At 36.7% G+C, this 24,216-nt stretch overlaps 1 protein-coding gene across 2 annotated transcripts in view; it reads left to right on the top strand.

Annotated features, from left to right (window-relative positions):
* Positions 1-273: 273 nt before the first annotated feature.
* TBC1D32 (TBC1 domain family member 32) overlaps positions 274-24,216 on the top strand; it is a 257,725-nt gene continuing 233,782 nt past the window's right edge. Inside the window, exons 1-4 of one of the 2 annotated variants that reach the window (XM_063605438.1) lie at positions 274-465; positions 652-807; positions 13,297-13,458; positions 17,415-17,592. In XM_063605438.1, the coding sequence (XP_063461508.1) occupies positions 653-807; positions 13,297-13,458; positions 17,415-17,592 (495 nt within the window). In that variant the 5' untranslated portion in view covers positions 274-465; position 652. Of the gene's footprint in view, positions 471-651; positions 808-13,296; positions 13,459-17,414; positions 17,593-24,216 lie in introns of both variants that reach the window. The other variant, XM_055114085.2, reaches the window with a different exon arrangement.

The raw sequence follows: 24,216 nt of genomic DNA, 5'->3' as shown, positions 1-24,216 counted from the left end.
GCTCCTAGCAAGGTGCTTGGTAAGGAAAGTGTTTGGTAAGGCGTAGGAACTCAATAGGTGTTAGCCGTTACAGGAAAACAACACTGCAACTTTTCAATACCATTCACTCTTCAATTGAGGCTCGTCAGGCTACTTTCAGTTTCACTTTTACTATCTTTCTTTTATTGATCACTTTCTCTTCGTACTCTCTTCCCTCCCACCTACAACGCGGCGGCGAGGGAGAGTGGCTCACTCGAACATTTTCTGGGCGCCCCCAGGTCACCAGTTGCACTCCCTCCCACCAAGGAAGCCACATCAGCGAGCTGACGTCACGCGCATCGTGACGTTCCGTCGTCGGGTCCTCCCATCAGATCATTCCTGATGTCTCTTTTGTTGTTAGTCGGGAGAGCCTGAGGTCTGCTGGTACTGAAGGCTAGCAACTAAGAGTACCAGAGGCGAGACCTCGTGGACCCCTGCTCCCCCAAAGTAAGGTGACTCGTTTTCCGAAATGACGCGCTGGCAGCTGAGGGCGCAGGCACAGGCGCTCGCCGCGGTATCCCTGGGAACGACGCCGCACGTAGCCGGGGCTGGGTGGGGGTGCGCGTGCGCGTGCGCAGTGCGCGGCTTTTGCTCGGACCTGGAGTAATGAGAGTGGACGTTTGATTCCAACAGGATGGCCCATTTCTCCAGCGAGGACCAGGCGATGCTGCAGGCGATGCTGAGGCGGTTGTTCCAGAGCGTGAAGGAGAAAATCACGGGTGCCCCTTCCCTGGAGTGTGCCGAAGAGATTCTTTTACATCTGGAGGAAACTGATGAAAATTTTCACAAGTAAAATTGCTTTTGATGTTTTAAGCCTACAAACCATTGATCCAGAGAAGGTCCAGAGAAGGGTCAACAGTGTTAATTTATTTATTGTTTTTAAAATAGTGCCCAACTTGGAGGTTTACTTTTTCTCTTATTTGCCAAAACGTCGAATTTATTTAACATTTATTCTTATTTCCTAAAGCTTCTGCCGCCTCTTTCTCTCTATATTTTTTGAGGGGGAGTCTCGCTCTGTCGCCCAGGCCGGAATGTAATGGCTCGATCTCCACTCACTACAACCTCCGCCTCCCAGGTTCAAGCGATTCTCCAGCCTCAGCCTCCCGAGTAGCTGGGATTGCAGGTGCCCGCCACCGCGGCCGGCTAATTTTTGTGTTTTTAGTAGAGACGGTGTTTCACCATGTGGGCTAGGTTGGTCTCGAACTCCCGACCTCAAGTGATCCGCCCGTCTCGGCCTCCCAAAGTGCTGGGATCACAGGCGTGAGCCACCGCGCCCGGCCGCCGCCTCTATATTTTTACTGCCGCAACCAGCATATCCTAATAATCCATTCCCCCGCGCCTCACCCGGGCAGCACAGTAATATTAATTATAAATTATTCATGCTCTTTGAAAGAATACTTCCACGATTTCAAGGGATTCCTGTCTCTATACAGTACTTAAAAGCCATGAGTTCCAACGATCTTTGTTCCTTGAAAATATCTGCTGATATTTTCAGTGGCCGCACGAATTACTCACTCTGAGCACTGCAAAGGGAATACCGAAGTGAGATCATTAGTTTCCTCTGGAATAGTTTCTTAAGTTTGTCTAGAGGAGTAAGCCACATAACTAAATGTCTGTGATACATGTCAGAAATATAAGAGACAGAGAAGGGGGGTCAGAGTGCTCTGCGTGTGGGAGCAGTAGGGAAAAGAGGTTTAATGAGAGAAGTGCCATTTGAGGTAGATCTTGAAGATCTTTAGAGACTTATGTTTTTCTTTTGGTTCATATAATTTAAGTTAAGCCTCTGAATTTACAAGTCTACCTCCAGGTGCTTCCATTCATTATTATTACTAGTGTTTTTAACCCAGTGTTTGCATTTCATTTTGATCTGACAGAGATGACACTGGAAATTTTTCTAGTTATACTACCTTTACTGTCTCTTGGATACCCTTGGGTACCCTGAAGTTCTACTTATCTGGAACTCCTATCAATATCATATATGTGCATCAGGGTATTTTTGAGTTCTTTGAAATTCTATGTACAAGTTTGTGTTTACTTGCAGTTTTATAGGGGGAGTATTTACAGTTTTCACTACCTTCTCAATTGAGTTTTAAAAAGTGTGAAAGGAATCTTCATTAATAATGGAGTTTCTAATTTCTTTGGTATTTACGATTATACTTAGGTTTCTTTTTCTTTTGTATTTCCATGATTTTCTTGTTTATTTTCTCATTAAATTCACTACTAATAACTGTTATTAGATGATAACGTTATTTATTTTGGAGCTACCAGAGACCAGCTTTTACTGGTTAGCTACAGATTTATTAAACAGTGGAGTACAGAAAAATTAGAACTTTTTCAAATATAGATTGGGTGATTAATGTTTTGTAAACTCATGTAATAATTTACCTCACACACATCCACATAAAGCATTATGTTTGGGATTTCATTTCTGGTTTTTATTTTACATGGAGTTGTTTAAGTCATCTGTAAATTACTGAGTAAGTTTTTGCTAGTATCATATTCTGGGAATTTGGCCATTTCATCTAGATTTTCAAACTTATTTATAAAAAGGTTTTCATGAATATCCTGTTATCTTTTTACTATTTCCAGTATCTGTAGTCATGTTCCCTTTTGTTTTTATTTGTATCTTCCCACTTTTGCTCTTCATCTGTTATGCTAGAAGTTTATTAGCCTTTTCAAAGAACCAACTTTTGGGTTTTTCTCCTTGTTATATAGACACATATATTATTTTTTGTTTTATCAGTTTCTGCTCTTTATTTTTTTCTATGTGGGAAATCTTTAACCATATTGTACTGAATACTAGCTCATTAATTTGCAGCTCTTTTTTCTTTTTTAATAGAAGCATTTAAAGCTACACGTTTGCCTATAATTATTGCTTTATCTGTATCAATTTAAAACTTTTTTTCAAGTTAAAATTGGGTCATTGTAGTTCCTCTCCGAAGTCTAATGACTCTTGTAATACTGTATTACCCTTCAACAGCTCATTAGGTAGATTAAATAAATGCTTGTTGAATGACAAGCACAGTTAATAGTTACTATTTACTAAAGAGATTTACTTGTGGCCTCCTAAAAAACAATCCAGAGAGACTCAAATTATAGCTAGTTTATAGTCTTAAAGGTAAGACTTGACATAGAATCCTAAAAGTCATTTTTAGTCTTAATAATAGGGTAAAATTTATAATGTCTTAGCTGCAGTAGCCTGAGATCTGTGTCTTAGGAGGAGGGAACTCTTTTATGTGAGAAAGGAAAAGAGGAGCTGCTTAACTTTGGTCTCTCCATGCAATTTTACAATCTCAGAGTTGGAAGGGATCTTAAAGGTCAGTTATTTCAGGTGCTCATATTTCCATTTCTTTTTCTTTCAGTGACCTGACTCTCCTTCAACACTTATTCTAGAGTCACTTAGGTGGGTCTTCCTTTCCAAAGTGTTTATTTCAGAATTACTCATTTTTCCACCTCCACTATTAGAACATTGATTCGTTAAATCCAAGTGATGTTGACCTGTAATTAGCAAGAAAAATAATCTAATTAAAAGACTTATAGGGGAGGCTGGGCATGGTGGCTCATGCCTGTAATCCCAGCACTTTGAGAGGCCAAGGCAGGTGAATCACTTGAGTTCAGGAGTTCAAGACCAGCCTAGCGAACATGGTGAAACCCTATCTCTACTGAAAATACAAAAAAAAAAAAAAAAAAAAAAATTAGCCGGGCATGGTAGTGGGTGCTGGTAATCCCAGCTACTCAGGAGGCTGAGGCAGGAGAATTGCTTGACCCTGGGAGGCAGAGGTTACAGTGAGCCGAGATCGTGCCACTGCACTCCAGCCTGGGCGACAGAGAGAGAGACTCTGTCTCAAAAACAACAACAACAACAACAAAAAACCAAAAAGACTTATAGGGGAAATTGTTGCTGGGCTGTTAACATTTTTGTAAGAAGATGGTTTTTAAGACAGTTAATGTAATTTCAGGTGGTATAATAAAGTGAGGGAAAGTGTCATTTGGGGAGAAACTACAGTGTAGGCAGTACAGCCATATCTAGACATTTGTTTTATGGGACAGCTAACATACTATCTCTGCTTTTCCTAGGCACTTCTCTTTTTCTACAGTAAACTGTATACACTCTCTAAAAGATCCAAGCTCTCCCGCCTTTCTCTAAGAATGGCAGCAAGGATTTGAGGCCTGGTGGGAGGGGAGAGAGAGAAGAGTACGTTGCTTTCATTATGTGTGTATGTGTTGTGTAAATTTTTACACACAGACTGGCTCCCTATAAAGCAGCATTGCTTTTCAACCTTTGCTGCACTGGAACCATCTGGGGGCTATTTAGAAAAATACTGATGCTTAGTCCCCACCACAGATGAATCAAAATTTCCTGGGGGTTTTGGCAGAGGGAAGTGGTAGAGGCTGGGCCCTGGAGGTTTTAAAGCAAAGCTTTCTATGTAAGTCTAATGTGCAGTTAGAGTTGAGACCTCAGAATTAGAGCATAATTACTGGCATTTCAGTGAGAAATAGAGTGTTTTGTTGTTTTTTTAAAAGTACCTACCAATTCTAATGATTTTAACAGTCTCTAATGCAGAGGGTCACCTTTATAGCCTTCTCACTTGATATGTTTTTGATACAGAGGGACCATAGTAATATTTATTGAATTGGGTATTATTCTTTGTTTTACAGAAGAATTCACCAGTGATTTTTTAATTAGGGAACTCTAGTATGTTTAAGTGGTAATTCAAGAAAATATTCCCTCTGGGCTGGGCTCAGTGGCTTACACCTGTAAACCCAGCACTTTGAGAAGTCGAGGTGGGCAGATCACTTAACACCAGGAGTTCAAGACCAGCTTGGACAACATGGCAAAACCCTGTCTCTACAAAAAATATAAAAATTAGTTGGGTGCAGTGGCATGTGCCTGTAGTCCCAGCTACTCAGAAAGCTGAGGTGGAGGATCTCTTGTGCCCAGAATGTCAAGGCTGCAGTGAGCCTAGGTAACAGAGCGAGACCCTGTCACAAAATAAAACAAAATAAATAAAATAAAATAAGAAAGCATTCATTCTGTAAGGTGATTTACCTGCATGGAGAAAATTACCAAGAATTATGTGTCCTTCTATAATTAATGAATGCATTCCTAGTAACTTTATTATGAGCCAAAAGCTTATTTTTTGATCTAAAAAGTTGTAGGAGATGTAAAATACTTGTTCTTTCTATTATATGGCCTTATGTATACTAATGTGATATATAAGATTAAGTTCATCATATAATAAATTCAATGATTCTAAAATACAGCCTATTTTAAGAATTCCTCATGTCAACATTATAATTCATAACCACTAATAAAATATTTTTTAAAAAATTAGTGATAATTTTTTCATATATGATTGAATATTTGCCTTTTTATTTTTTTATTTTATTTATTTATTTTTTTTGAGACGATGTCTCGCTCTTGTCCCCCAGGCTGTAGTGCAATGGCATGATCTCAGCTCGCTGCAACCTCTGCCTCCCAGGTTCAAGAGATTCTCTTGCCTCAGCCTCCCGAGTAGCTGGGATTACAGGTGTTTGCCACCACGCCTGGCTAATTTTTGTATTTTTAGTAGAGACGGGGTTTCACCATGTTGGCCAGGCTGGTCTTGAACTCCTGACCTCAGGTGATCTGCCCACCACCTTGGCCTCCCAAAGTGCTGGGATTACAGGTGTGAGCCACTGCTCCCTACTGCTTGCCTTTTTAAATAGCTAAAAGGATGACTTTTTTGAAACAAACTTGTACCAATGAGATTTTTTAATGTACTTATGCTGTAAGAGTAACCTCTCCGTATTTTTATATAAACATTACGAACATGTCAGAAGTTTATCATAGAAAAAAAATTATTGCATTTTTTGGAGAAATATAGGTAAGAAATCTGGCAAAAAGAGAATGGAAAAAGTGAATGTCCTTTTACTCAATTTGGTAAAGTTTTTCAATGTAAATGTGAAGAATTTCAAATAATTAGTTACTACTGATGAATAATCAGACACATTGCTGTATATTTTAATTGAGCTGCTTCTGAAGTGTGGTTAGCTCCACTCCACATGTCTTTCTTTATTAACAAACAGCTGTCTTTTTAGGTTTTAATGTCCCTCTTTGAAGAATATTTTGTAAAAGATATTTTGCATTCATTTGGTAATAGTGTCATTGGTACCAAATTTTTATTTTTTCTCATTAAATTACTTCTAAAGTAACAAGGTTAGTCAAATGTATGCATAGTATATTTGGTGAGAAAAATGTCAAAGTATATGAAAACACTATTATGTAAAAAACATTTTAATATTAAGATTATCATCACCATTAAGTAGTGGGCAATTGAAACTTAGTAAGGTCAGGTGTTTTGCCTAAGGTTGCAAGATTGGTCAGTGTAAACTTCAGAATTTAAACCTGAAGCAAATCTGCTTCATAGATTATTAAAAGAAGTATAACAATTATAAACTTGTTTATTCGTTGTACAGACTATATCTTTTAAAAAACTAGAGGCCGGGCATGGTGGCTCACGCCTGTAATCCCAGCACTTTGGGAGGCCGAGGCGAGTGGATCACAAGGTCAGGAGATCGAGACCATCCTGGCTAACACGGTGAAACCCTGTCTCTACTGAAAAAAAAAATTAGCCAGGTGTGGTGGCAGGCATCTGTAGTCGTCGCTACTCGGTAGGCTGAGGCAGGAGAATGGCGTGAACCTGGGAGGCGGAGCTTGCAGTGAGCCGAGATCGCGCCACTGCACTCCAGCCTGGGTGACAGAGCGAGACTCCGTCGCAAAAAATAAATAAATAAATAAATAAATAAATAAAAAATAAAAAACTAGAAAAACCAGTTATTAGAAAAATTTAAAATGAATAGTGAATACTAATAGACTTTAATTAAAATAGAAATAAGTGGAAGTTGTATTTATTGTAACCCATGTCAGTCAAAGCTATATTATTCCTATTATAGTCTTGATATTTTAAGCACAATTGGAATATGTGAAATCTGAAAATGTTAACAGCCTGCTTAAAGATCTGAAAGGATAGGACCTAAATTTTAGCAGAATTGATTTAAATTAAACCTTGTAAGGATATTCTAAAATAAGTTATTAAGCATGATATAGATTTTTCAGAGAGCTTTTGTGTTTCTTGAATAGAAATTTTAAACATATAGGACATTCATAGTATCTTTAGTGGTTGGAATTTTGTAATTCTTCGGGAGAGACGCTATTGAAAGGCCAGACTAGCATTGTGCAGACCATATTTGGTCTGTGGACATGTTTACTTTGACTACATTAAAAAAAAGAAGAAAAGTACCATTTAAAAATTGAGAGATAATGTATAAAAATCAGTTTTCTAGCTTTCCTTAAAATGTTAAAAGGTTAACACCAGGCTCATATTTCTTAAAGACAGTTGCTGGAACTATATAGAAGCTTTGCCTTTAGTTGGGGCATGTCTTTATTTTACCACAACCTCTATCCATTCTCTCTCATACGTGGCTTGCTTTCCTTTACCAGACTACCCTCTGTAGCATCTGAGTTTGCACTCCCTGGGATAAGTATAAGGGCCTTTTGAAAGTCTTCTTGAGGTATCCAGGGCTTTTATACAAAATAACTAGAATATATTATATCTCCAGATTATTTTCTAAAAATGATGCAATGGGAATATTTGATTAAAAAATCAGTAGTACTATCAATCTTTGGGATTAGATATAGATTTCATAAGAGCTAGTACATAGCAGCAATACTATCAGGATTACAATGTAGGAAACACAGTACTTAATTTTGTAGAACTGTATTTATCCCAGCTCCATTGCAATAATAATTTTCCTTTTTTAGATTCAGGGGATTCATGCCTAGGTTTGTTACATGGGTATATTGCATGATGCTGTGGTTTGGGCTTCTATTGATCATGTCACTTAAATAGTGAACATAGTATTTTGATAGGTAGTTTTTTTAACTCTTGCTCTCTCCCTGTCTCCCATCTTTTGGAGTCCTGGTGTCTGTTGTTCCCATCATTGCAACAATATTTTCTATCCTGGGGCACCATTATAGAATAGCAGCTTCATTTAGTATTTTATGGGGTGCTGCCATGAATTCCGATGGTAAAAGAAACAACATAAAATTAATTATTGGATGAGTATTTAAAGTCTTGAGATACTCTTACCTAAAGAGTAGAAGGCCCACTTGAAGAAATGACTCTGTTCATTAATTTGGAATTGGAGGCTCCGAAAGTTTCTCAATGGTCCCTGAGTCAGTAGAATACCCTTAGCTATGGGCAGCCTGGCAGTCCTTTCATTGTAAAGGGCCTTGCCACTCCTGGAGATTTTTTTTTTTCCTAGAAGATTCTTTTGAAAAGAGCAGTAACCTCTTAAGACAAGATTTAACCTTGCGGTCCTTGGGTTCATTTAATTTAGAACTTGGACTAAAACCTGGAAGCATTTTGAATGAGTCTTCTGGAGATATTACTGTGGTCATAGGTAAAAATTAAGTCACTAGAAAAAAGCATGAGGTTATTCAGATTTCCACAGAGTAGATTTAAAAGTTTTCCAGGATATTTGCTATTTACAGCTGTTGCTAAATGGTGGAGATTTTTTTAAAAAATGAATTTTATTTTTAAAATGACAAATAATAATTGAACATATTTATGGAGTACATAGTGATGTTTCCATACATGTATAGCGGTCAGATCAAGGTAATTAGTGTATTCATCATCTCAGACATTTATCATTTCTTTCAATTCAGTATCTTCCTTCTAGGTATTTGAAACTGTATAATGTATTATTGTTACTATGGTCATCCTACCCTAGAATAGAACACTAGAACTTACTCCTCCTGTCTAGCTGTATCCCTTCCTTCTCTATAGGGATTTTTTTTATGTGTCTTTTATTTTAGAATTGTGTTTTTCTTAGCTTTATTGACTACATTTTGTTAATGTGCTTGTGTTAAATTTCCTCACGGCCTCAATTACAGATATATCCTTTGCGTTGCTTATAGATTGGGCTTTATAACAGAGCATACCCAAGAGTTATACTTCTCATTGTGGTTTTGATTTGCATTTCTCTAATGACCAGTGATAATGAGCATTTTTTCATATGTTTGTTGGCTGCGTAAATGTCTTCTTTTGAGAAGTGTCTGTTCATATGCTTCACCCACTTTTTGATGGAGTTGTTTTTTTCTTGTAAATTTGTTAAAGTTCTTTGTAGATTCTGGATATTAGCCCTTAGTCAGATGAGTAGATTGCAAAAATTTTCTCCCATCCTGTAGGTTGCCTGTTCATTCTGGTGATAGTTTCTTTTGCTGTGCAGAAGCTCTTTAGTTTAATTAGATCGCATTTGTCAATTTTGACTTTTGTTGCCATTGCTTTTGGTGTTTTAGTCATGAAGTCTTTGCCCATGCCTATGTCCTGAACGATATTGCCCAAGTTTTCTTCTAGGGTTTTTATGGTTTTAGGTCTTACGTTTAAGTCTTCAATTCATCTTGAGTTAATTTTTGTATAAGGCATAAGGAAGGGATCCAGTTTCAGCTTTCTGCGTATGGCTAGCCAGTTTTCCCAACACCATTTATTAAATAGGGAATCCTTTCCCCATTGCTTGTTTTTGTCAGGTTTGTCAAAGATCAGATGGTTTTACATGTGTGGCATTATTTCTGAGGCCTCTGTTCTGTTCCATTGGTCTATATATCTGTTTTGGTACTAGAACCATGCTGTTTTGGTTAGCCTTGTAGTATAGTTTGAAGTCAGGTAGCGTGATGCCTCCAGCTTTGTTCTTTTTGGAAAGTAGTGATACTTTTATGGAATTGAAATATCAGATGTTCTGATTCTTGATTCATTGGGTTCCTGGTTGTGATGCATGGTTGTGCTGGAGAACAAAGAGCTTTTTTTTTTTTTTTTTGAGATGGAGTCTTGCTCTGTCACCCAGGCTGGAGTGTAATGGCACAATCTCGGCTCACTGCGACTTCCACCTCCTGGGCTCAAGCGATTCTCCTGCCTCAGCCTCCCAAGTAGCTGGGATTATAAGCATGTGCCACCATGCCCAGCTAATTTTTTTGTATTTTTAGTAGAGATGGGGTTTCACCATGTTGCCCAGGCTGGTCTTGAACTCCTGACCTCTGGTGATCCACCTGCCTCGGCCTCCCAAAGTACTGGGATTACAGGCGTGAGCCACTGTGCCCAGCCCAAAGAGCTTTTTTGACTTACCTCATCGTGCACATCTGCCAAGTCTGTTTCAGAGCCAACTGTGTGTAGAAGCAGTTGTCAGATATTACAAAATTGAGGACATATTTAAAGGGTTCTCTTGAAACCTTAATTTTTGAATTTTTTTCTTACCAGTGTGATTTCACTGTTTTGTATGGAATGTGCAAAGATTTGGTTTAAAATTAGACATACACAAATGAAATAATGAATAAATATTTAGTATAGATAGGAAGTTTCCATGTATATGGGAAGATCTTCAAATAATATAAGGCAATGATGAATTACCAAAAGAAGCACAGACTACATGATGATTAGAGGCTGTTTTCTATGATATATGATTCAGTAAACTTTGGGTTTTGTTTTTCTTGGACTGTATTTCTGAAAATTAATGTTTGCTATTTCAATCTAATGTTATAAGACATTAGATTTATAAAATAGCTTAGTCTTCCTCTTCTGCTATTCTTAATACTTATTCCCTTAAAGCATAGAATTTACTATCTAAACATCGAATATAAATATTGAACATTTTAAAGAAAATTCAATCAATAATTAAAATATTTAAGTAAATTATACTTTTAAATTTAATATGCTAGTTATAATTTTGGAGGAATAAAATGTAATTTTTGTTGCAAAATGAAAGAAATTGAAATAATTACAAATTGGTAAAGATATGAGTATTACATTTATTTATTTCCCTTTTCACTCAATTTACAACTACAAAATATAACACTTCTGAGATTTTTACATCTTTGGGAATCTGGGATTATGGGATTAACATGGGCTTTGGAGTAAAGTGAATGAATTAGTAGCTTATGAATTTAACAAGGTTTTTTCATGTTTTGAATCTGTGTCCTCATCTATTTTACCTATCATATGGTAAATAAAATAATACCAATAAAGTGCTTAGCACAGAGTTTAGCATGGTAGTTACTTACAAGTTAGTTTATCACCTTTTTTTTTTTTTTGAGGTGGAGTCTTGCTCTGTCACCAAGCTGGAGTGCAGTGGCGCAATCTTGGCTCACTGCAACCTCCGCCTCCCGGGTTCAAGTTATTCTCCTGCCTCAGTCTCCCGAGTAACTGGGACTACAGCCACATGCCACCACGCCCAGCTAATTTTTGTATTTTTAGTAGAAATGGGATTTCACCATACTGGCCAGGATGGTCTCGATCTCCTGACCTTGTGATCCGCCCACCTTGGCCTCCCAAAGTGCTGGGATCACAGGCGTGAGTCACCGCACCCGGCCAGTTTATCGCTTTCTCATATGAAGATCAACATGGTTGGAGGTTTGTTGGGAATTTTGAATGTAGCCTCGTTTAAGTAGAGATACTCTTATAAAGAGATTTGATTGATTAGGTATTTAAAGTCCAGGCCAAGGAAGCAGTATTTGACCGTGAAAGATAATAGGCAGCCAATTGTTATAAATTCAGCAAATATTTATTGAGGCATTATGTGCATGCATGACATGGTATGAGGTATTGGTATGAGTAAAATGGCTCTAGCTCTGACTGAAATAATAAAATAAGTTCTTTTGGAAGGCTAATATGACTACAGTGTTTGGGATGAATATGAGAGGGAAGAAAATATGAGAGGAGAGAGGGAAGTAAGAAGTTAAACAAGAAGGCTGCTGCAGTAATCTCTGTTTGAAGTGATATGGCTTTGTACTGATTGATAGAGAAAAAAGGGAGGCAGTGATGAAAGTCAGGGATGTACAGGAACATTAACACATGTTGGTGACTGCATGGATATGATTGAGTGGATGGGCAAGGGGTGCAGAAGATGCAGACATTAAAGAGCATCCTATGTTGTCAAGTTTGGGAGTATTGAAAAATAATGCTGTTAGTGCCAAAAATGTGGTGAGTAGTTGGAAAGAGGAGAGTGCTTTTTGCTGTACACTTTCTTTTTTTTTTTTCTTCTTTTCATTCCTCTTCTCTTTTTCTTATAGGCGAATTATAGGAAGGATAAGAGGCCATATATGGGGGGTGTAATTATAGCATAATGTCATCAGAAATTTGTTAATAGACATTACATGAACAAGGAATTAATAACTAAAACAAACATTTAGAAAAGATAAGCAAATTCAAATTCACAGCCACTGATGTAGAAAATGAAGAGATAAACCTTTCCCCAATGCTATATTTCAACCTAACAAGTATTTATAAAGTGTTTACTATGTACAAGATATTGCAGATGATAGATAAGTGGATTTGTTCTGTTGTGAAGTCTACCGACAGTGTAGAAATCTAGGTGTAGAGGTGGTCAGGAATGAAGCAGGGGATAAAGCAGGTCATATAACTGCATCCAAGAAAATGTTTTGCATGCTAATAGAGAAGGACAGAGTACTTTTGGGTCTTAGGTGAGAAAGGATATCAGTTGTTGAGAAACAAGGAAAGCTTTTATCAGAAAGTAGCATTTTAGGCTGTAGAAGACAATCTATACGAGTGGTGGTAAAACACTCTTAAGTGGGTGAAATAATGTTTTCAAAGGTATTGGGAATAAACATCACATGGAGAGTTGGGCATGTGTAAGGTAGTAATGGGACATAGATCTGGTAGGATAAATTGGAATCTATGAGGGCTTTAAATACCAATGGCAAAGTGTGTCTTGAATTTAATAATAGTGATAATCTTAGTAACATAAGAACTGTTTAGGTGGAAGTTACATCAGTTACGACTTTCAAAATGTACACAAAACTCTTCTGATGATGGAAGTTAACTTTTTCCAATTTCTTATTTCATGATTACTATATTCTAGATGATTTTCCTCATCAGCTTGAATAACTGAAAATCCTTAACAACTGCTTTTCATACTCTTCACTGTCACATGTTAAAGATAGGAGCATAAAAAAGAAATTGAAGAGACTTCTAACCTGCTGAAGTTTGGGCTGCTTCTGAAATTTGCTTTTCCCTACTGTGGTAATCTTTAAATGATGATTTTTGCCAAGTGTCTCAAAAAAAAAAAGCCAAAAATTAGTAGATTAGCTTGATGATTTGTGATGAATGACTAATTTAATCCTAGTTTAAGGTAAGAAATCTTAATATGTTACCTTTCTGTGTTGATTTTTTTTTCTGAATATGCTTATGATATTTACCGCATTTATTTTCTAAATATTTGTTTCAGCTATGAATTTGTGAAATACCTCAGACAGCATATAGGCAACACTTTGGGTTCTATGATTGAAGAAGAAATGGAAAAATGCACATCTGATCGGAATCAGGGTGAAGAATGCGGCTATGATACAGTTGTACAGCAGGTCACTAAAAGAACTCAGGAATCTAAAGAGTGAGTATGGCCATAATAATATCTTCAAATAACCTCCTTCAACAAGACTTCTTGACAGCACCCTGATCTCTGTCCCTCACAGTCTATTTCCCTCATAGCAGCCAGAATGATTCTTTAAAACAATGAGTCAGATCATGACACCCTTTCACCCAGACTCTCCAAAGGCTTCCCATCTCCTTTTGAGTAAAACCCAGAATTCTTTTTGTAGTCAACGAGGCCCACCATGGGCCTTTTGCTCCCTCTCCTACCCCATTTCTTACCATTTTCTCCCTCATACTGCTCTAGCCACTGTGGTCTTGCCTGCTCTTTCGCAAAAAACCAAGTAAGTCCCTCCCGGAGGGATTTGCACTCATGTTGCTCCTGCTACCTAGAATGCCCTTTTCCTAAATATTTGCATAACTTGCTCCTTCACTTTTTTTGGGGTCTAGGTTAACTGATATAAACAGTTAAGTTCCTGCAGCATATTTCTGGTCAAAGAAACATCACCAAACTTCTAAATAAAGATAAAAACACTTCTAATATTAAACATTGAAATAAGTGTGAGCTATATATACGTTTAAGAAAGATTAATAAGAGCAAGATAATTATTTAACTGGAATAATTATTCCACTTCAGAGTTGCTGGTAGCCTATCCTGCCTGGCATCTCAGGGTACAAGGTGGGAACCAGCCCTAGGCAGGATGCCATCGTCAATTTTTTTTTCTCGTCAATGTTATAATGAAAAGATGTTGAATTACATGATGTCATTTGAACACTTGCTGTGGTTCATATTTCCAGTATCGGAGATGTTTGAATATATACCTGAGCTTATATTACTGACTGTATTTTAAAGTATTAAATCTAATTTACTTTTAATTAGTTAAACTTTAAAAAATTATTTTGGACAAGAGCTCTTCCTCTTTGGGACAACTGATTGTATTATTTAAATTAATATGTTAGTAATTGACAAAGTGACATCATACAGCTATTTTAGTAAATTTAGCAAGTTCGATGCACTAATCTATATCAAGCATAAGTTGTAGAGGCTAAGATTTCTTATTTCTTGATTTGGAGAAAACCAAAAACAGAATCACCTTTATCTTTGGATAATATAATTCCTAGTAAGTCTGTTTCTAGCAGTATCATTAAACTTAATTCTAGAAGGAATACTGAAATACTTTATTAGACAGTTAATGAAAGTATTTTCATGGTAAGAGCAGAATTTTATATGGTACTGCTAGGAAATTACTTTTTATCTCTACTTAAGCTATTTGATTTTCCTGTGTTTCAGTTCATCCATGTGTTAAAATTAGTACAGTAATAATTACCTCACGAAGATTTTAAATGACTCAGTAAATGTTTATTTTCCACTTTATGAACCGTGGATAAAAGATTTTACATTGTACAGCTTTTTTTTTTTTTCCAGTTTTTTTTTTCTTTTTTTTTTTGGTGATTGTTTAGAAATCACTTAGGGCTAATGTAGCAACACTACATCTGTAAACAGCATTTCAATTGTTATAATTATAAAGTATTTTTGTAATTAAACATTTTTATATTTATTTTTTAAACAGATGTTTGCACACAGAAGAATTCATTTGTAGGATCTATATAATATACACTATTCCTCATATAATGAGTGGAAGTACTTACTCTGTAGAATTTCATTGTTAATTGATGTGGTTTTTATTCACTATTTCTTAGAGCTTTTTCTTTCTGTAGTCTTTAAAACTTGCAAAGCATGAAGGAATCTACTTAATGGTGTCTATATTCTATTTTATATCTGTTTTTTCTTAGTCTTTTCAAAACTGCAATGGCTGCTATTGAGTTTTAGTTCATTTAACTCTTGATATTGATGATATGACATTATTTTTTAATTTACATTTTAGAATTATTAGCTACTGCCTGTGGCCATTTTGTTAGTATTTCGTACAGCACAATTTATGCTGGTCTTTTCTAAAAGGTCTGTTGGAAACATTCATGTTCAAAGCAAAACTTATAGATTTTCTATGGATTTTAAGTACCATTATCCCTACCCTGTATATCGTTAAGATTTACTTTTATAGTTCTTTATTAAATCACCAGATTATAAGTTTTAAGGGGATAGGGACTTTATGTTGTTCACACAGCCTCACCTAGCTGCAAAGGAGGCTGGGGAGTGTAGTTTAGTCCTGTGACCAGCTAGAATTCTATCACTGTGGAAGGAGAGAACAGCTTTTGGTGGATGTGTATTGATTGCTGCCAGGGCACTGTTTTGTTTCCCTGTTTTTTGCTGCCCAGAATCTATAGAGGCAGAAGCTGGGCCTCTGGGCTCAGTTATCCTTATATATACTTTGCAAATTATTGTGTGTGTCTCAGGACTTCTTTTTGCTCTTTATGTCCCTTTACGTCAAACTGGGATATTCCTCGGACTCTGTTACCTCTATTGAGTTATCTTCTGTATGTTTCTTCCCCTAGCGGTTCCTAATTTATTTCCATCTGCTTTCAGTATTTTTGTGTTTTCTCGTAATTTCTGGTACTTAAAGAAATATGTTAAATACATATATTTTAAAACTTTTAGTTCTATATGATATACATATTAAATATTACATTTAAATATATTAATATATTTTAAATTATGTAGAAATTATATCTAACAAAATTTTAAAATATATTTTATACTTTTTATATAAAATCTCAGTCTATGATTTCTATTCAGATTCCCCAGCAGGTTTTATTTCTCTTATGAGAGATAAACTACCTTTTCTTCTTTTGATTTATAGAGTTGCAATGACGCAGTATTCAGAATTATACAGAAAAGGACATTTCTGTGCATATTTTCCTAGTTTATTTTCATTATTTTAATGATAATAAATACATGTATATATGTATATATACACACACACTATACATGTATTTATTATCATTTTGGATATGTATGTGTATATATATACACATACACATATATTTATTTCTTGCTATAGTCATATGAAATAGGTTAGCTAGATTGTATTTTTAATCTCATTTTACAGTTGAGGAAATTGAAACTTATTTATGATGACAGAGCTGGCTGGTAAAATAGTCAGGATCCCCATTCAAGTTTTCTAATTTCAAATTTTATAATTTATTCACTATTTTTACTTATATCTTTATGCCTTTTTTGTTTTAAATATAGAAATTTCAGTGGTTCAGGTCACATATGCCTCATTTGTAAAATAAAGAGCTAGACTATATTTATGGTTCTTTCTAGCTCTAAAATTCTATTCTTAGTGCTTTTGAGGATTTCAGTCTCATATTCATATGGATGCTTGAGAGTTTGAACTTACAAAGTAGAAAAATTTGATACCAGTTCTTTTTGAGATTTTTAGACCTTCTGAAAGAGATTTTAAATATTATCCAATTCACACTCTTAATGATTTCAGGAATCTTTTTCCTAACATCCTGAGAGTGGATTTCCCAGCCTCTGTTTGAAAGGACACATTGATAGCTTAACTCTTACATAGGTCTTGGGAGTATACAAGAGCTCTCAGTTGTGGCTATGGGTGTATATAAAGTATGGGCAAGGGAGAAGAGAAGGAAAGAAAATAAAGGATGGGGGGGTGGAGAAAGAGATAGGTATAAGATAAGAGGATGAAGGTGATGTATAAAATAGCCTGGGTTTTGGTAGTATAATATTAATAGTTGACTTTGTTGCTAGCAATTGGAATCCATGCCATTGAAACCTCTTGCCTTAGGTTCTTTTAATTTTACTACCTTGATCCATGTAACCATGAAAAAACCCAGGAAATAACATACTTTTTGAATTCTCTATTAATTTTTATTGCTGTTTTGTGAATTCTGTTCTACCACTTCTTTAAGAAAAATTGAGTTCGATTTTTCTCTTTAGCATCGTGTTCTTAAAGGGACTTCCCTTTTTATAGAAAAAAAATTAGATAATTTAACTAGTTGACTGTTTTAATTTCTGATCGTCTTTCTCTTATTAAGACTACCTTGAATTTAAAGGTACAAAGAAATGATGCATTACCTGAAGAACATTATGATAGCTGTGGTCGAGTCTATGATTAACAAGTTTGAAGAAGATGAGACACGAAATCAAGAAAGGCAGAAAAAAATCCAAAAGGAGAAAAGCCGTAGTTACTGCACAGACAATTGCTCTGATAGTGATTCATCATTCAATCAGGTGTGTTGTTCAGTTTTGCATTTATGTCTTGAAATGCTGTTTAATAATAATTAGCTTCAATAAATTATTTCTTAGCCATATTTTTCCTGCCTTCTTAAGATTCAGGAGAAAAATAAACAATAAAATTAAATAACCTAATATTAAATATTTAGTCCATGAAATATTTATAGAATTATGTTCGGTGAGTAGCTACATTATATCTGAGATAATTCTTGGTGATATGAGAAAATTAATGTATGTTGGAATTAAAAAAAATAATGTGTTGAACCAAATCTGCTTAAGCTCTAATTAAAACATCTTATTCCCAGTTAATCTACATTAAAATTTAACGAAAATAGAGATGAGTTGTGACAATAAAACATTTCCCTTATACATTCTCTGGAGGTGAAAGTTGTTGTGAATTGTTAGTTTTAAAACATTAAGCTTTTTTTAATGTCAAGAGATTTGAGGTATTACATTTTCTACTACCAGTTTATAGGAACTCTTGTCATTTGGCTGCAGCAAAGTTAAGAGAAAGATGGGCCAGTGGCTGGATTGGCCCTAATAGAAGACAAGGAAAACTAGCTAGACTAGAGCCTATGCATGTGCCATGAACTTGTACACAGAGGCTATCAGGCCAAAAGAAGCTTGTCTGACCCTAGTGTCGATCTCACCTGGTATTTTTAGTCAAACATTTTTCACCTAATTAGCTATACCACAGGGACATAACTGTAAAATAGATCCTAACCATATACCAAGAAGGGATTTGAGGAGTTTGGGTGAAAACATGAACAAATATGTACATTGGTCAAGTTGGGACTGCATGATTGAAGGAAAATTGGTTTTGGAAATAGTGGAAGCATAACTTAAAAGTCGCTGTGCATTGCCACCATTGCTTCATTTAGCAGGAGAGAGTATGCTGAGTAGTGAACTTTACAAGTCAAATTGATTACCTGATGTGATGGAGGACGTGACAAAGATTGTGAATTTTCTTCATGCTGTAACCCTTAATCATTTCTTGCTGAGGAACTGTGTGGAAAAAGGTGGGGTATAGAGATTTTAGTTTAATACAGTCAGATGGCTTGTTTAGTAAGTTTATTTAGTTGCTTCTTCAAATCAAGGACGTTCTGGACTTAAAAGGCACAGAAAACCCAATTTTATGACTCTGGGGGCTCACAAGATTATATGCTCTTACTTATTTGCTGAACCACCTGAATACATTGAAATGGAAACATAAGAAAAAAAATGGAGCATTTGTTCTAAGAAGTACAGGTATTCAGATCTAAATAGAACTGATTTCATAGCTGGCAGTTAAGACCTTGTCGAATTCCAAATGCTGAATTATTTCCAGTCATTAAAATGATAGATTTTTGAAAAATGCAAAGCTTTGGTAGAAATGGGGTCATAATTTTAGAAGATGTTCTTGTTTTTTATCTTGTTTTGTTTCAGTTCTTGAGGAGGAATCATGCTTTAAGTTTCCCTGGATTTCTTTGGGATGTCTGCAGGGTATATATAAATTTTCAAGTGTCTACCCTATAAATATGACTTTGCTTTAGAAGGCACTAATTGGGTTGAAAGTGAGCTCTGCCCATCAAGAAGGCATGGTATCCCTGGACTTTAGGGAAGAAACATATGAGTGCCAGAACTGTCCTGAAAGCTGTTTCAGTATGTCCAAGTTCTAGGAGATATTGTGTATACTTTTGCTTATAGTGAAAAGAGACTCTCTTTCATATAGCTGACCAAAGAGAGGCTGAATATGTTCAGAATTGAAAAGATCTCTAAAAATATATTATTCATTCCAATAAATATTGACAATCTTATTCATGCCTTCAAAATTGTTGTTTCTTGCTGTGGGGTGAAAAAAAAGGTCTGAATTTTCCTATGAATAACATTGTAAACAATGCTGATGTTACTGTTTTGATATTAGTGAAATACTTTCATTTTGTGAATAGAATGGGCTTTAATTCATTGTTATTACTTAAAAAATTGCAGCCTGATTGTATTTGGACTTTTGACCCATTATTGAAAAACAGGAGACTGTTAGTGTAAGTGTGAGGATATTGAAGAACAAAGGGGAGATAAGTAGTTATTACCATAGTTGTGAGCATTGCTATGAAAATATTTGGTATTGTGATTAAACCTGGAACAAGTCTCTGCAAAATAATGCCAGAAAGATAGAAATAATAATACCAGCTATAATAATAATACCTGCCATATACTGGTCCCTGTACTTAGCTTTATATTCATTATAGGTATTATTAGTCCATTCTACAGAAAAAAGTGAGGCTTATAATAATAATTAAGTAATTTACCCAAACTTGAATAGCTAGTGAAGGGGGGACTTTGAGTTTAAAACTAGCCTCTCTCCCTGCAAAGCGAGTTATTTTTATTCTTTTCCCAGCTACTTGGAGAGTGCTTGGGTGTAAGTTATGGGTCCACCGCTTACCAGCGATGTGGCCTTGGACAAATTTCTTAACTTCTTTGTGCTGTAGTGTTTCCCATTTGTAAATGGGGATAAAAATACTACTTCCCATATAGGGATGTTGAGAAGATTAACTGAGTTAATGTATGTCTTGTGCTTAGAACAGTGCCTGGCACACAGACACTGCTTTATACAGGTTAGCTTTTATTGTTGATATCTGTTAAAGGGAATGCTGAAATGGACACCATTCAGAGACACACTCAAATAGAAAATTTCTCAGCTGTGGTCCCATATAATTTCAAACTGAACATCTCTGGGCCATTTTTAACTGCTTGGGAAATTAGAGGATTACCTCTGATGTACATTAAGCTTTCAGAATTTGTATCCTTTCCTCTTGCAGTTTTTCTGTCTTTCTCTTCCTCCGCAGTAATTAGTATAGTACAGCACGGGCATTGTGCTGTTTTATAGCGTGCAAGCTATTTTATAACCTTCCAAAGGAACTTCACCCCAGGGTGTATACCTATGCAGAAGGTGAGTTTAGGATAATAGTCACCTATTACTCTTGCCTGACACAAACATGTTTAAAGCAGTCACTGTTCCTTTGTTTTCCAAGCAACTTCTCCTTGAAACTCATCCTTTGGTACCTGTGGTACACAGAATAATGGTCCTCTCAAAGATGTCCATGTCCTAATCCCTAGAACTTGTGAACATGTCACATGACATGACAAAAGGGACTTTGCTGATGTGATTAAGTTCAGGACCTTCAGATTGCAGGATGATCTCGAGTTATCCAGGCGGGACCCATCTCATCACAAGGGTCTGTGTAAGAGAAACCCAGGAGGGTCAGTGTCAGAGAAGGTGCTGTGAAGGCTGACACAGAGGTTGTAGTGATGTGATTGCTGTTTTTGAAGATGGAAGTAGGCCATGAGCCAAGGAATGAGGGCAGCCTCTAGAAGCTGGAAAAGGCAAAGAAACAGATTCTCTCTTTCCTGGGAACAACCTGAGCTCTATTTTGTTGCTAGGCTTTGGATTCTTCCAGTAAGAATTTTCTTGAGTAGGTTTTTTTCCTTATTGGGTACATGGCCTTTCTCCTCTCATTCAGAGTATGTCCTTTCAATTTTCCTAATTTATTTTATGCTATTAGTCTTCAAATCTTAATCAGAATTTCTTGAGTTCAACAACTGTTTTCTGTCCTCTACTAAAATCTTCAAAGCTCTACAATGCTCTTTTTGGTGAAGAATTCTGCTTGTAAGGATTTTATACTACTGCTGAGAAATGGCAAGACACTTATCTCTTTTTTTGGCAACATCACTCAGAGCAGTAGGATTAGCTACATCCCAACCTGTACTTCAGAAGTTCCTCCATGTCTGGCTACCCTCACTTGATAAGATTTTAATTATTATTTGTTTTGTAAGCACAAAAAGATGGAGTCATAAAATCTTAAAAATCTCTGCAGAATTTCACTTCTGTAGAAGTGAAAGGGAAAGATAGATAGGATTTTTAAAAGATGAACATAGTAGCATTGATTCTGCAGCTGCCTAGAGTTAGGCCTGGGACAGGTGGATTATTTGGAAGAGGAGTGTGTAGGGGCAGATGTGAACTTATTTTTGCTTGCTGGCTTGTTTGTTTGGTAAAAGTACAAAAATCAGCCAGGTGTAGTGGCGTGTGCCTGTAGTGTCAGCTACTTGGGAGGCTGAGGCAGAAGAATCACTTGAACTCGGGTGGTGGAGGTTGCAGTGAGCCAAGATTGCGCCACTGCACTCCAACACTCCAACCTGGGCGACAGAGTGAGATGCCGTCTCAAAAAAAAAAAAAAAAATTAAGGCCAGGCATGGTAGTTCATCCGTGTAATCCCAGCACTTTGGGAGAGCAAGGCAGGAGGATTGCTTGAGACCAGTCTGGGCAACATAGAGACAAGGTCTCTACACACACACACACACACACACACACACACACACACACACACCACCTTAGCTTGGCATGGCATTGTGTGCCTGTATTCCCAGTGATGGGGAGCTGAGGCAGGAGGACTGCTTTGTTACGGGAAAAGTGGTCTTGACCCAGAACCCAAGAGGGATTTCTCGGATTTTGTGCAGGAAGGAATTCAAGGCAAGTTGCAGAGTGCAGTGAGAGGAGATAGTTTATTGAAAGCTACTCAGTTACAGAGTAGGGAGTCCTCAGAAAGCAAGTGGAGGAACGCACTATCTTTTTTATAAGCTTTTCTTATATTGTCTATGTAAAGACTAAACTAAGCTGTGTCTACATGCAAGTGGGCTGACAGCGTGGCACAATTTATTTTTCTCTTGATTTAAAGAAAACTATCCTTGACATTTTAGCATGTAAGTACATCAAAGCATAACTATAATTATCTTGATAGCATATATTGCTATGTGTACTGAGACATCTGGACTTTCTGTTGTAGGAATTTGCCTTTCAGGAATTACCAAGCTGGTTCCTTAGCTGTAAACATCTTAGGACCATGGATTGTGACTGGCAAGGAATGTGCCTTGTTAGTCTCAAGTTGGAGTTGACTTTAAAATGAGGTCACTGTGGCTCTCCTAGGCTCCTGCTTCCCTAATTGCATGAGCCCAGGAGTTCGAGGCCACATTGAACTATGATTATACTACTGCTGTCCAGCCTGGGCTGCAGCAAGACACCATCTTAAAAAAAGAATTAATAGACTTTTTTTATTCTTAATGTAGCACTTAAAAAAATTACTTTAAGTTCTGGGATACATGTGCAGAACGTGCAGGTTAGTTACATAGGTATACATGTGCCATGGTGATTTGTTGTACCTATCAACCCATCATCTAGGTTTTAAGCCCTGCATGCATTTGGTATTTGTCCTAATGCTCTCCCTCCCCTTGCCCCTCATTCCCTGACAGGCCCCAGTGTGTGATGTTCCCCTCTCTGTGTCCGTGTGTTCTCATTGTTCAACTCCCACTTATGAGTGAGAACATGCGGTGTTTGGTTTTCTGTTCCAAGACAGATGATGATTTCCAGCTTCATCCATGTCCCTGCAAAGGACATTAACTCATCCTTTTTTATGGCTGTGTAGTATTCCATGGTGTATGTGTGCCGCATTTTCTTTATCCAGCCTATCATTGATAGGCATTTGGGTTGGTTCCAAGTCTTTGCTGTTGTGAACAGTGCCACAATAAACATACGTGTGCATGGGATTGCTGGGTCAAATGGTATTTCTGGTTCTAGATCCTTGAGGAATAGCCACGCTGTCTTCCACAATGGTTGAACTAATTTACACTCCCACCAAAACTGTAAAAGCATTCCTATTTCTCCACAGCCTTGCCAGAATCTGTTGTTTCCTTACATTTTTTTTTTTTTTTTTTTTTTTTGAGGTGGAGTCTCACTCAGTTGCCAGGCTGGAGTGCAGTAGCATGATTTTGGCTCACTGAAACCTCCGTCTCCTGGTTCAAGTGATTCTCCTGCCTCGGCCTCCCGAGTAGCTGGGACTACAGGCACGTGCCACCATGCCCAGGTAATTTTTGTATTTTTAGTAGAGACAGGGTTTCACCATGTTGGCCAGGATGGTCTAGATCTCTTGACCTCGTGATCCGCCCGCCTTGGACTCCCAAAGTGCTGGGATTCTGGGTGTGAGCCACTGCGCCCAGCCTACTATTATAATTTTTATTTTCAGATGATGTTTTAGATATTATGCATGTTTAAATTGTCTTTAGTAGGAAAAAGACCCTTTCTTTCTCCAAAATATCTTATAATCTACTATAAACTTTTTTATAGATGGAAGTTTTTACTTCAGGAGTTTTTTCACCAAGGAACTATGGAGAAAGGCTAAGGAAAAGTATAGGAAAGAAAGAGAACAGAACAGTCCAAACAGCACTGTAGCTGTGCCTAGGGTACTATTGGTAGCTCTTTTTTTACTTGTTTTGTTTATGTCTGTTTCATTCATCTCACATTTCTGAGTATGCAGCATTTTGGCTTTGTGTCTTTTGAGTCTTATAATGTTATATATACTTTAATTACTTGGCAAATAATAGTTTTCATATACATGAAGGTACATTTTCTACTGGGACATTCAGTTCCCATTTAAAAGCCTTGGGAAGAAAAATTCTAAGTTGCTGCCAAATCAAAGTAGATCATCTCCTTCTCTTGTCTGGATTGTGTTTTGTGCTTGGAATTATATTGAAAAAATAACTTATAGCAATATTTCTAAAAGCCTTCTAAATAAATGAATGTCCTGTCAATTG

The sequence above is a fragment of the Pan paniscus genome, chromosome 5 (assembly GCF_029289425.2).
Source record: "Pan paniscus chromosome 5, NHGRI_mPanPan1-v2.0_pri, whole genome shotgun sequence".
Lineage (NCBI taxonomy): Eukaryota > Metazoa > Chordata > Mammalia > Primates > Hominidae > Pan > Pan paniscus.
Note: the sequence above shows the minus strand (reverse complement) of the source record. Positions and strands in the feature narration are given on the sequence as shown.